Source organism: Scomber scombrus, chromosome 5 (assembly GCF_963691925.1).
Source record: "Scomber scombrus chromosome 5, fScoSco1.1, whole genome shotgun sequence".
NCBI classification, from domain to species: domain Eukaryota; kingdom Metazoa; phylum Chordata; class Actinopteri; order Scombriformes; family Scombridae; genus Scomber; species Scomber scombrus.
The window spans coordinates 14,382,671-14,396,098 of record NC_084974.1 but is presented as its reverse complement, the minus strand read 5'-3'; the positions used below and the strand labels follow the sequence as shown (position 1 = coordinate 14,396,098).

At 39.7% G+C, this 13,428-nt stretch overlaps 1 protein-coding gene across 1 annotated transcript; it reads left to right on the top strand.

Annotated features, from left to right (window-relative positions):
* Window positions 1-2,632: 2,632 nt before the first annotated feature.
* On the top strand, window positions 2,633-10,779 carry slc1a5 (solute carrier family 1 member 5). Its single transcript, XM_062419112.1, has 8 exons — window positions 2,633-3,293; window positions 7,807-7,849; window positions 7,978-8,046; window positions 8,125-8,291; window positions 8,424-8,657; window positions 8,832-9,026; window positions 9,215-9,349; window positions 9,564-10,779. Exons 1-8 carry the CDS (start codon window positions 2,758-2,760, stop codon window positions 9,796-9,798), a joined length of 1,614 nt encoding a protein of 537 aa, XP_062275096.1. The 5' UTR covers window positions 2,633-2,757; the 3' UTR covers window positions 9,799-10,779.
* Window positions 10,780-13,428: the final 2,649 nt, after the last annotated feature.

Sequence of the window (13,428 nt, the reverse complement as noted above, 5' to 3'; positions counted from 1 at the left end):
TTGTATACAGCATGGTCCAGGTCATCAATGATTGAAGATTCCTTAATGTCCAGCTTTCCTCTTGTTGTATGAAGTCTGCATTAAAAAAAAACTGACAACATTTAGTGTGTTAAATAACCCCAAAAACTAGTCTTAACAGCATGTGTAGTGTGTGTGTGTGTGTGTGTGTGTGTGTGTGTGTGTGTGTGTGTGTGTGTGTGTGTGCGTGCAGCGTGTGTGTTTTCATAGATGGGGCCTACTCTAGAAAAAATCTCTCGGCTCTCATGTGCTCGTGGGTTTAGCCATTGAAGTTGTCCTTTCTCACAGAGTAATGCACTACTTCACAGAATCACAGCGATTCCTCCAATCATTCACACAGGGAGAGGGAACAAAGAACAAGCCTGAGATAACAAGCTGAGCACTGAGAGGACAGCTTCCTACCAGCCTGAGTTCTGGTCCTGTGGGCATTCTTTGGTGTTAAAGGTGCCTTTCCCACAAATTTCTACCAGTGGGGACCCTGGTTAAGAAGAGTCTAGATTGTTGTTTAGTGTAATCTAACCCCAGCCATTCTTGGACCCCTGTGCACAAATGTTAAGCTATCAGACTGTAGGCCTCAGTATAAAAGACAATGAGAGTCTGTCTCTTGTTACAGATTGACACACACCTTGCCAAATGCCACATGGTGATGGCCAAGAAACCAACATTTATAGAATAGCGAAAGCCACGTTTTGACTGTTTGCTTCTCAAACTTTCACTTTTACTCATTACTTTGATTTTTTTGGCCACTTTTCCCCCCGCCCTTCTCTCATCATTGCAATGATTAGGTAAGACATGCAAAAGAAAGTTCAGCACCTCAATGATCATTCTTTGTCAATTTAACATGCCAGCTGTACATTAATGTTATTGCTATGCTTGTGGTTCCACATGCATTACCTTTTGATGTTATAACTACAACAACAAGGATATTCTTTGCAGTACTGGTACTTCAGGGGAGAACAAATAAGCCCACAGAGGAGGGAGGTCATATCAAAGTCTGGTGGCAGTCTTTGCAGCTGTGCCAGCAAAGCCTCCACCTTTACTGCTCTGGGAAGAGTTAAGTGTTAGCAGATATTCCTGTAAAGTTGTGTAATCATGGTTTACCAAGGCCCAGTGTTGCATTTAAATTAGTGGATTTGTTGAATAATATTGTTCAAATGTAATTTTTAAGTGAAATATGAAATGAAATGCAGAGCAATGAAACTGAATTTGTTTTTGTTTTTTAAAAATATTATAGAAGATCAATTCCCTCAATTCAAAAAGGTTTCTAAATCTTCATTCAGCTTCCTGATTTGCATAACCACGCTCAAGCGAAACTACAGTCGCGCTTCTCACTGCATGATGCAATAATAACAGATTGGTGATCATAAGGCAAAAAATGAATTACTTCCTATACACACACAGGGACACGTGGCGTTATGGCTAATATACTTAATGTAGAGTTGACTGTGTAATTGTGGCTTTTATGTTACTTGCTTTTAGATACAATGAGATCATAATGTCAAATTTGTAATTTGAAATTAAATGCCATGAAAAACATGAAACTGAATGTTATTTTTAAAGATTTTCCTATACTGTGTGTGAGTGTGTGTGTATATGTATATATATGTATATATATGTATATATATATATACATATATATATATATATTACCTTCTCATCCGTCTTAAATGAGAAAGTGTGTCTAAACTTTTGACTGGTACTGTACTTTCTATATTATAAAAATGTTACTAACACCCAGATGCTTGCTGTGAGGCAAAACTCTTCTTTTGTCTGAAAAGTATCAGACTACTGCATATTTATTCTATCTTATTCAACCAGTAATCTGACCCAGACCATCTGTTGTACTAGTACTTTACAATTCTTGCACCATATAGTGAGAAAAATACATGATCATTGACTGAGGAGATGTATGAGGCAGTGTAACATGCCTTAGTATAAAGTACGAATGTGAACTCAAAAAAACTGCATTTGATTTGAAGAATCACTGTGATTTGTGGCCAAATGTTAAATTAGTGTTAATCATTACCACAACCATTACGTTTAAAACTGCTGCCACCAACAGTGTGCAGTAGTAGTTGTTTATGTGTCATGTGCATCCAGGTGCTCATGTGGACTTTCAGATGCCAAAATTAGTTGCATTGGTGAGACACCATTTGTCAGAGAAGAACGTCTCACATGATGTAACATCACAGAGACCTCTGCCTCCTCTTCAAGGCCTTACAAATAACATCTGACATCTGACACAATAGGTTCCTTTCCTGACTCAATGTGTCATTATCATCCCACCATCATAGAGATCTTCTATAGATAATGAGACAATCATTTACATCTCTACCAAACATCAACAGACAATACAATAGGCATGACATTTTCAAATGAATGCCACTTGAATACAATACAAATAGATACACGGAACAGGCCTTATAATATCATAGTGTTAACTAGGAATTAACGTTAATTTACAATTAGATTTGATGTGCTGGTTTAAATAGCTGTCTTAATGAGCGCATTGCAACGTGTGAGTAGACCTACTAAACACGCCCACAGTGTGTGGGGGTTGACATCGCCCTTCCTGTACAGACATAAGTAGAAGCGGCGTGGAGCAGAGCAGCATCTCACATTAAGGCGGGGACTGGTGGTGGCTGTTTTACCGGCAACAATTCACAAATACTCTCACTGCGGTGACTCTAATTGTTGAGCCAAATATTTGTGCTTTTAGAGCAACTTTGAACGCGCGCAATGGCTGAAAAGATAGAAGTGGAAGTTAAGTCACCCAACGGGGAGGCTCACCTCAACGACCCGGTGTCCAATGGACTGAACAGCGGGAAAAAGAGCAGCTCGGAGACGACGTCCGAGAAGGTGAAGAGGATAGTCATGGCCAACCTGCTGGTGATCCTCACCGTGGCTGGGGTCATCATCGGTGTTTTCATCGGGCTCGGTGTGCGCAACGTGGCGCTCACCAGAACCCAGATGATCTACATCGGATTTCCTGGTGAAATACTCATCCGTTTGCTGAAGATGATAATCATCCCCCTGGTGGTGTGCAGCCTGGTGTCCGGGGCGGCCAGCATCGACCCCAAAGCCCTGGGCAAACTTGGTGGCTGGGCTATGCTGTTCTTCCTGGTTACCACCTTGATCGCCTCATCCATCGGTGTCATTATGGCTTTCATCATCCAACCCGGGTCGGTGTCAGTCACCAAACCGACGCTGACAGCCATGGATGGCAGCGTACCTCAAGCTAAAGAAGTGGTTGACTCATTCTTAGATTTGATCCGGTGAGTAAGAGTCTGCACATCTATCCACCGAGTGCACACACGTGTAAAACAATCACTTTAATCATGATGGATTCAAATGTAAATGGTGGTGCCACACTTATAACTTTTAAACATTTGACTTTCTGTTAATGAACCCTATTTTCCTTCCATAAGTATTTAGTTTGAATACGTTTATATTGAAATAAATGTAACCACGCGATAGCAGTCAGATTACACGTGTATGTCAGTAAACCTCCTCTCTGCGTGAGCTGCAGCGTAATGACTGCGCGCAGTTGCATCAGCTCAGCTGTGTCCAAACATCTAAGGATTAACTCCCGGACTCTTCAAACCTCCTTTTGTAATGTTCAAATTCAGAATCACTGTATGCCGTTAATAGTTACATTTTGAGTCACAGTTTGTCTATAAAACACTAAACTTGTTATCTGGATAAGTTGGACGTCACTGTTCCTGTTGTGAGGGTGCCATGAGTAAAATGGTCACAGCCCTGCTTCGATTTCGCTGGAATTCCTTCTCCATTACAGCACCATACTGAAGAATTAGCACCATTTTTTTATTCAATGGCTCAACACATGCACACTTTAGAAAACTTGGTGTAAAATGTTTGCTCTGCCTTGCACGCTTTAAACTTGTTGACCTTTGTTTTGCATTTTGAAGCCATATGGTGTGTTCATTCTCTACTGTACTCCTCCAAACTTCTCTGGTTAGGAATCAGTAGCCCCAGCAGTTAGTCTTTATTTATCAGTGTCACATTCATAAGGCATGAGTAAGCCTCATATTTAACACTTAAGAATGGGAAGCAACAGGCTCAGGAGCTCATTGACTCAGATGACTGAAATAGTCATGTCAAAGCCTTCTGACACATTCTCATAGCTACATGCCATTTTATATATTCTTACACAACAGGTTCCTCGAGGTGCATGGTTTTTTTTTAGCACCGAAATGCCCGATCATCCATGAACCATTTCATCCACCATGTCATTTTTTGCAAGCAAACATGCTGATCATTCTCTGACTCCAGCTTCTCAAATGTGAGGATTTGCAGCTTCCCTCCTGTATTATAGCAAAATATGTTTGCATTTGGACTGTTACAGAAATCAGCTTGGGCACTGGGACAACTTGTTTGAAAATGACAGACTAAAGGAATAATAGAGAAAAGAATCAGCACATCAATCATTAATGAAAATAATGGTCTACAGGATTGTCTGGTGTTTTACTCCTTATCTGGGTAAACAGCTATTTAGTAAATTAGTGTGCAAAGAAGTTAAACTTTATTGAAACTCTTTGCCACACAGTAGACAAGTACAGTTTTTGTCTGAGCCGAAGAGGTCGAGGATATTTTCCCTCACAAAGTTAAGAAACTGGCCTCTGTTTAGTATAAACATGGTGTCTCTGGATTTTTAAGTGAACATCTGAATCCAAGCTTATCATATTTGGCGTCTTCCAAAAGTAGATGCACTGCAAGAGATGATGTGCTTTGCATCTGTTTTTAACATTGTGATTCGTGCACAGATGTGTTGCTTTTGTCAACATTACACAGACCAACACTGAGAGAGATGTGTTTAAACCTACATCCATGTTTCAAATTAACATAAAGCCTCAGCGCACATGCAGTCCCGCCAACACGTGTGACTGCATTGCATAATTTTGGCCGCTTACTTTGAACATTCTTTGGAGCATTCAGCCCTCCATGAATTATGGAATTGTGGACTAATAAAAGCCAGAATTTTCCATCCTCCGCCCCCCTGGCCCTCCCCTAGCAGTGTGACCTAGCCCTGGCAACACCTCCTAAAACATTTAATGCTGCCCAGAGCCAGATTACATATGCAAGACTAACAGGGCAAAACTTATCCAATTGCAGATAAATGTTGTTACCCTGATTTTTGTCAGTAGCCCTTACATAAGTTTCTACAAGTTGCAACACAATGGTCTTGCACAGATTTTCATCAAAGAGCAGTTTTACTGTTAACTGATGTTCCTGAATGCGACATCTCAGCACCCATGTCCAGATTTATCTACTGCTGCTGGCTGCTGTTTCCGGGGTTGGGGGAGTAATGTTTGTCCCGTGCAGGACACAAGCTGCCGACACACATACACGCCCGCATACAATTATTTACGCATTATGTTAATAGGACAGAAGGCAAAACTCGTGCCTCTTATTAGAGGGAACCCTCTCAGCTGGTGTCCTGGTTAGTTTTGACAACAAAGACAATGTTGAACTGTGACTGAATAGCTGTTCATCAAAGCGTAAAATGTGGCCTGGTCTTTGTCAAAGACACACACTGCTTAATGCTTGTCTGTCACGAACCAAACACACGTACACACGTGCATATAGATGCCACCCTACAGGAAAATACCACATCAGCTTAGAGATGCGTGAGTTATGTTTTCCTAATGCATACAACTCTTCCGGCGGCCACTCCTACACATCCTTGTTGACATTTCTTATCTCCTGCTTTCTGTTTGTTTTCCCACTCTAGTATAATTTACATGGATTTATTGACCACATACACTATTTGCCTTGAGCTACAAGAAAGCAGTGATGGGAAAACCTGTTAAAGTATTTTGAGGAACAGGTTCACATATGGCCTTATTTTATCCCATCATCTATTTTTATTGATCTTGTCCTTTTTGTTTGTAGTATTTTTTTATTCTTTTTTCTGTGGATCCCAGCTGGACATGTTCAAGATAATATACAGTAACACATATTCCCAGCACCGCTGCAATCAAGTTGAATTCTTTTCCAGCTATCTCTAAGACATCACCCGTAATATGATGCCATCAGAGAACCAAAGAACATGTATTAAATTTGGAGTTTGGAGTATCTTTGGTGGATTTTTATTTTTTCATTATTTTTTTTTTCGATTTTCAGAATTTTTAAGGTTTGAAAGAATATCTTGTTTGTGTTGCTGAGAGAAACTACACATTTGTTTTTTTTTCTCCCCAGCAGTTGAACAGTTAACTAAACAAATGAAAAAGAGATAAGTATTACAACGCTGTGGAATGTTGCTTCCATACTTCGCACGTCACCTAAAACTTGCTAAATTCATTAGTGGCTCACTGTCAACAGAGTGGGAGCAGGATTTACAGTTCGTCCATCAAAAATTCATTCATCTGTCCCATCGTGCACATTGACTTGTGGTTCATGGGAAGGAAACTATTTACGCCACACATTGCCAGCAGACGTCAGAACAGTTTGTCTCAAACAATCAGCTGGCCGTCATACAGGAAACACACCCACATCAGGGTGTTTGACAGTGCAATGCAGGGCCATACCTGTCACACCAGTTTGTTTATTGTTGCTGGTGGTGCAGTAGTCAGTCAACTAAAGTTTATTTACATAGTCAAACATCACAAACCCCTCAGAGGGAACTTCTATCAAGACTCTCAACCAGGTGTAGGGTAAAGTGTAACTGTATAAATGACTAATCATACCATGTTTTTAGTATAGCATGTATAATAAATTAAAAATGTTGATTAGTGACTAATTAAAGGTGTGTTTGAGGAAGTGATACACAGGTTTGTGAGACTTTTGTACCCAGGCTGTTGACCTGTTCCTGGAATGAAGTAGCCACACAAAAAAAAACAAGGAAGAGGAAGTGGATGCTTTCAGGTTGCAGCTTTGTATTTTCAACCAATTCAGAGTGCACACCAAAGCAATGTTGTGTGCATCCAGACCTTACAGACACTGAAATAGTCCTAATAAACACACAGGTATCACCAGTAAACTGAAATGATTTGAGTTAAGTTGAATATCCAAATAATAAACCCTAAAATGATCCTGAAAGCCTGGCAGCCGTTTGTTGTGGCCCTGTGCAGCACAACCAGAATTCAGTCATTGAATCTAGCTGCATGCTGGCTTGTCACACAGTCACATGATTGTTTAATCCTTATGCTCTATAGCTCTCAGTGAAAGAGAATGAATGGCTAGAAAGAGCTCGTAAAGTTAATGCCTTATTACTCTAAATCCATTACCAGAGCAGGGTACAGGGGTATCGGGGACACATGGGTTTCATGAGTTCCTGGGAGATTTATTATGCAGTGGGACCTGTGTACGTGTGTGGAAAAAAGGGGATTAATAGTTAAATTCTCTTAGCTATTTCCACATGATCAACCTTGTGATTCTGTCTGTTTGAGCTATCATTGACTTCTGGGGGGCAAAGCTGCTGTTTCTGCAACAGAAACTGTGTAGTTAAATTGTCTGCATCAGTCCAAACTTGATCAGAAACATTTACAATCTTGAAGGAAGCCACTTTATGGCTGAATTGACAATGTGTTTGTCCTGGAAAAAAATCTTTCTTTAAGTGTTATGTTGTTGTTTGTGCATAGAAAGGAGGGATGGCAGGATTCATTTTCAAGCACTTGAATTGTATTCTCTTCAGTTACCAAACATGTAATTTCTTGCCTTCCAATTGCAGCCACAACTTTTTAATTGGATTTTCCGAAGCCATGTGGCGCACATGGAGCACAGTAACAGAATGTGTTATTGAATTCCTTTTGTATTCTCTCTCCACAGAAACATCTTTCCCTCCAACCTGGTGTCTGCTGCCTTTCAATCAGTTAGTTTTGCATCTTCTATTTTTTTTTTTTTTTTTTTTTTTTTTTTTTACATAATTATGATTTTACATTGTAAATTGTAAAGTAAATATTTGGATACAATAACTGACTAGCTTTCTTTCTATTGCAGTATGCAACCAGCTACAAAATGGTTACTAAGAATGGCACAGATGGAAACTTGAGCATCACAGTGGAGAAGGTGAAAAACTACACCATAAATGCCCCACATTATATGACACGACCTGGTTGTCCTGACTGTGTTTCTGTGTGTATCCAGGTGCCGTTTGGAATAGACCAGGACGGCATGAATATTCTTGGTCTGGTAGTGTTTGCCATTGTGTTTGGTGTGGCTTTGAGGAAGCTGGGAGAGGAAGGAGAGCTCCTGATCAAGTTCTTCAACTCCTTCAATGAGGCCACCATGGTGCTTGTCTCCTGGATCATGTGGTAAGAAAGCATTCTTCTGGATAGGCTTGATTGGCTATGGCATGATAAGCTGTGTTATAGGTTCCAAAACCACAACGATCTACAGCATTGTTCTCTTTTGTAGTATTTAATGCACTTCCTGTCTCTCTGCAGGTATGCCCCTCTTGGTATCATGTTTCTTGTAGCTGGTAAGATCGTTGAAATGGAGGATGTTGGCACACTGTTTGCCAGCCTGGGGAAATATATAGCCTGCTGTATGATTGGACATGCCATTCATGGCTTTCTTGTGCTGCCCGCCATCTACTTCGTCATTACAAGAAAGAATCCATACACCTTCCTCTGGGGGATATTCACAGCTCTGGCAACAGCCTTCGGAACAAGCTCCAGGTAATGAACTTCACGAACTCTCTGGCGCACCCACACTTGTTTGCCTTAACTGGTTGTTAAATATCAAATACTGAGGTTCCCCTGCTCTGAAACACACACTTTCCTCTATACAAACACACATGATTACACCTTTCACCGCAATACACTCACAACCCTAATTCACTTCCTTCTCAGCTCTGCCACCCTACCCCTGATGATGAAATGTGTGGAGGAAAATAACGGCGTATCGAAGCACATCAGCCGCTTTATCCTGCCCATTGGAGCTACGGTCAACATGGACGGAGCTGCTCTCTTCCAATGTGTGGCTGCTGTTTTCATAGCTCAGCTGAACAACTATACTCTCAACTTTATTCAAGTCATCACCATCCTGTAAGTCTGAAGTTACTCAACTGGATCTGATTGTATGCAGACCATCTTTGTATCCAAATAGGTTATATTTGAGGCTAAGGTCAAATAATCTTCCAATTTTGTACATTTACTGTTTGTAGAAATTCTGTACATAATTGTATTTCCTCTGTCAGAATCTAATTGTGTCATCTTCTCTCTGAATGTTTTAGCGTGACAGCTACAGCATCCAGTGTTGGAGCAGCAGGTATACCTGCTGGTGGTGTGTTGACTCTAGCTATCATTCTGGAGGCGGTCGGATTGCCCACCAATGACATCTCTCTGATCCTGGCTGTTGACTGGCTTGTGTGAGTACACAAGCTTTGTATTTTATGTGGAAATAAATCAGGACAGTCATATGTAACATACCCCACATATTTTAAGTCAGACTCATTGCACTCCCTGACATGTGCACCTCCGCAATATCTGTACCAATATCCACACATAATGCCTTATTTGCTTTATCAAGCGCTTTGTGAAATAGTATTAAAATTGCTTGCGGTCCATTCTGTTTTTCTTTAGTGATCGTACCTGCACAATACTGAATGTAGAGGGTGATGCCTTTGGGGCTGGGCTCTTGCAGTTCTTTGTGGACCGTACCAAGCAAGATGAAGGAGCAGAGCTGAGCGAGGTCAGGCTCGGAGAGCAGTCAGCCATGGAACCCGAGAACTCACCGCTCATTGAGAAACGAGGTGGGAGGGACAACGCAGAAGGTGCTAATGCAGTGGTCCCCCATGAAAAAGAGTCTGCTATGTAATCCATCTGCTGACATCACCAGTGATCCCCTCATATATCTGATGCTCCCCTGAGCTGAAACCTGAGGTTCTGGCCCCCTTTCCTTTTTTTTCTGCCTTGAAGAAAAGAGTGTGCGGAGAGAGGATGGACATGCACACTACAATGTAAAGAAAAGCCCTCAGTCCTAATAACAAACGTCATGGTGGGAATTCAGAATCCTTTCTTTCTTAGGGACAGTATTGAGCATAAGTCTGGCTACTGAATTGACATAGACTGCATATACATTTTGGTTGGTCCTCCTCTATTTTAAAGGCAGAATTTTACCACCTGACCAAGTCCTGTATACAGTTTATTAATCCGTCACAAGTGGGATTATCAAATGACCAATATATTCTGCCACAGCAATATATAGTGCGTTAGTGAGTCCCTGCAAGAAGTTGGAGGTAATGGCAAATGTTACAAATAGTAGAAATATTGGTCCATTCATGATGCAGAAATGCAAATATTAGTCCGCTGTTACCTCTTCGTACCATCTCATTTAATTAAAACATGCATGAGTAAACCACTGGTATTCATCACTTGCTCGTCTTGGTAACCATTTCCTGGTGGAAAATTTCGACTTTAAAAGTTGACGAGGACCGTTGTATAGTACAGCTTGCTGCACCCAGTCTGTGTTAGCCAGACAGTCTTTATAGTCTTCATCTGGAAACCATTACATTCAAAATGTTCTTGTTGCCATCACCTTTTTTCTTTTTTTCTTTTATGTTCAATTTTGTCACATTTCAAGCTTCAGGTTTAGGAAAATGATCAAGAAGGATCATGTATGTTGTAAGTCGTATCATTTTATGCTTTTTTTATCTGAACATACATTATTTGTGTATTTTATCATGCATGGTTACAAGCACTTTCATACAGAATTCATCCATTTTATTCAAACTGCATTTGTATGAACATTAGTTTAATGATATTCCATAAAATCTGCATGAAAATGTGATGATGTGTGACAAAATACACAAACATGTTCTTTTTATAGTTTTTTTTTTTTTTTTTTTTTTTTTTTAGGGGGCTGAAGGCTTAATTAGTCTGTGTTATTATGTCTGCTGTTATTTCATGCCAATGGTTCTGAAGTGCAACACCTTTCTCATGATGAGAAAAATCAGTACATATGTAAAACCTGTTTTCTCAACATTATATTTATTCTCTGAAAGCACACCAAATGAAATTATATTCTCAATCACATCCCAAAGAACTTTCTCAAGGACTCGGCATGTCAACGGACACACACATCGACCTCTGAGTGTTTCTGCCTCTTCAGATGGACTTCAGTGCTGAGGCAGGCAACATAACCTCAGGTTTAACTAATGCTTGAAGACTGTCCTTCAACGGCTCTTTTAATAGACCAAAAGAAATTCACATTGACTCAGCAAACAGGAAGGAGAACTCTTAATGACATTTCCAGGGAGATATGCTTGTTTTTAGTTTTTTAATTATAGCCCACATTTTACTCATGCTGCTGTGTAGGCTCAGCACCTCAGCAAGGCACACATGGGTTTGAAAGCACAGTTTGTGACTAGAAGGACAATTTGTTTGGTGTTGTAAAAAGTGTGTATGTGTGTGTTTGTGTATACAAGGATGTCTTTACCTTGTCAAAAGTTAATTTTGACTGTCGACGCATAAGCCTGTTGCAAACGTAAACCTATTTGTGTTTTGGCTATAATGGTCACAAACATTACTTTTATTGCTTTAGCCTTATATGTTATTGTTACTGCATCAGATAATTACCTGTTTAAATTCATATTTATTTCTCTAATCAAAATCCAAAGAATTTTATACCCAATATTTTAACATTCTAGTATTCTAGTAACTCAAAATCACTCACTTTTTCCTTTTTGCCAAGTCCTCTTGTAATGGTTTGGTGACTCTTTTTTTCTGTCAATGTTCTTTTTCTTGGTCTTATTTCCAACGTATGGGTAAGAGTCTAGTCTGTATGTACAAGGTGCTTCCATTTGGTGATTTTTCTTATGCGGTTTTGGCATTCGGCATTTGGGAAACTTCAAGACTTGACACTTCGGAAAATGTGTAGTGTAGCAGTGACAGGATACATTTTATTGGCTGTACAGGAGATAGATACTGCTCATTTTCACTGTAAAGTTGCACTATTGGACGTTCTATCTCTTTCACCAACATCCATATCATATCATCCATATCACTAAATTCAAGTCAACGATCTTTTAGCTTTCTGGTTTTGCTGTATTTTCTATGGTCATCGATAAAATAATTTTTCTACAGTCTTATGACACTACTAGATAGCTAAAACATAGCTTATCTACATGTATTTTGATTGTGTTTAATGCTTTTTTAAATCCAAGGTTGTAAAGATGTTATCATTCCTTTCTGAGATCTTTCACCATATGGATTTTTGTCTGGTTTGATTGTATGTGGGATGTTTGTCTGCACATCGCAGTAGTAGTGTTCTTTTTTGCAGTGGGGTAATGTGTCAAAGGAATTTCCCGGTTAGAGTCCAAATGTTCTGTCTTTAGGTTTTGAAAAATAAATGCCTTTTTTTATTATTTGGCTATGTCTCGTTCCTCTTTCCTGTGATTATGGACCATACTTAGTACACTGCAGTCAGCAACTTACAGTTGTGGCTAAACAAGGACTCCATAGCTACTGTATATTATGTTACACCTCCAGAGGCCATGCTATATAAAACCATGCAAAAGGGGAAACATACTTTAAAATGCCTTGAGCTTCTTAATGTTTTTATGTCCAAAATTAACCACATAGTTCCTTATTGGGGTGTATGATTATCTGAATACCAGGCCATATATGAGCAATGCTGTTTATCTGTAGGTAAATTAAAAGGAATGTTAACACACCTCAAAGAATACAATACAGCATGTGCAGTTTTAACAGGTGCAAGGCAGCAGATTGTTAAATATGGACTCCTTCCTGCTTGAATGAACAAGTGAGCTGCATTCCTTTGATGCTACATTCCTGTGAGTCCTGTCATAAAATCCTTCACCTCCAGGTCCCGGGCCATAAGGCTAGAGCACCCCCATACATCTCGACAGGAGGGACATAGTGGAGAGGCTTTGGAGTTACAAAAGGCCTTTTAGTAGTTAAGTGTGTTGTGCCACCTAGTGTTCAACAAGAATTACAACCCCTATCCTTAGCAACAAAATTCATAAAAAGACATGCAGATGTTACACAAGTCTTTTATTTTACCAGTTCATGAAATGGCGTGACATCTTGACACATCACACATCAGTAATAACACTACAGAAAACATGTTGTACCAAGAGGAGCCGTTTTATTTTTTATTTTTAATGTGTCTTTTAAAATCTTTTCTTTGAATCATTTGTATTGAAATTTCCATTTCAGTTAATACGTGACGGGCGCTCAGTAGTATCACACATAATTGAGCTAAAGGTTAATATTCATTAACAAATTCAGGGAACGTTTTAGGTGATCACTATGGCCTTATATAGCAACTTGTCCTCCTCTCCCAACAGCCAACAACAACAGCATCAATGACAATGTGTTTCTTATTTCACCACACAAAAATGTATTCACCCCACAGTTGTCGGGTACCAAATGGCACTGTATACATAACATTCGTTCATAAACTGTGCAAATCTGGAAATTTAAA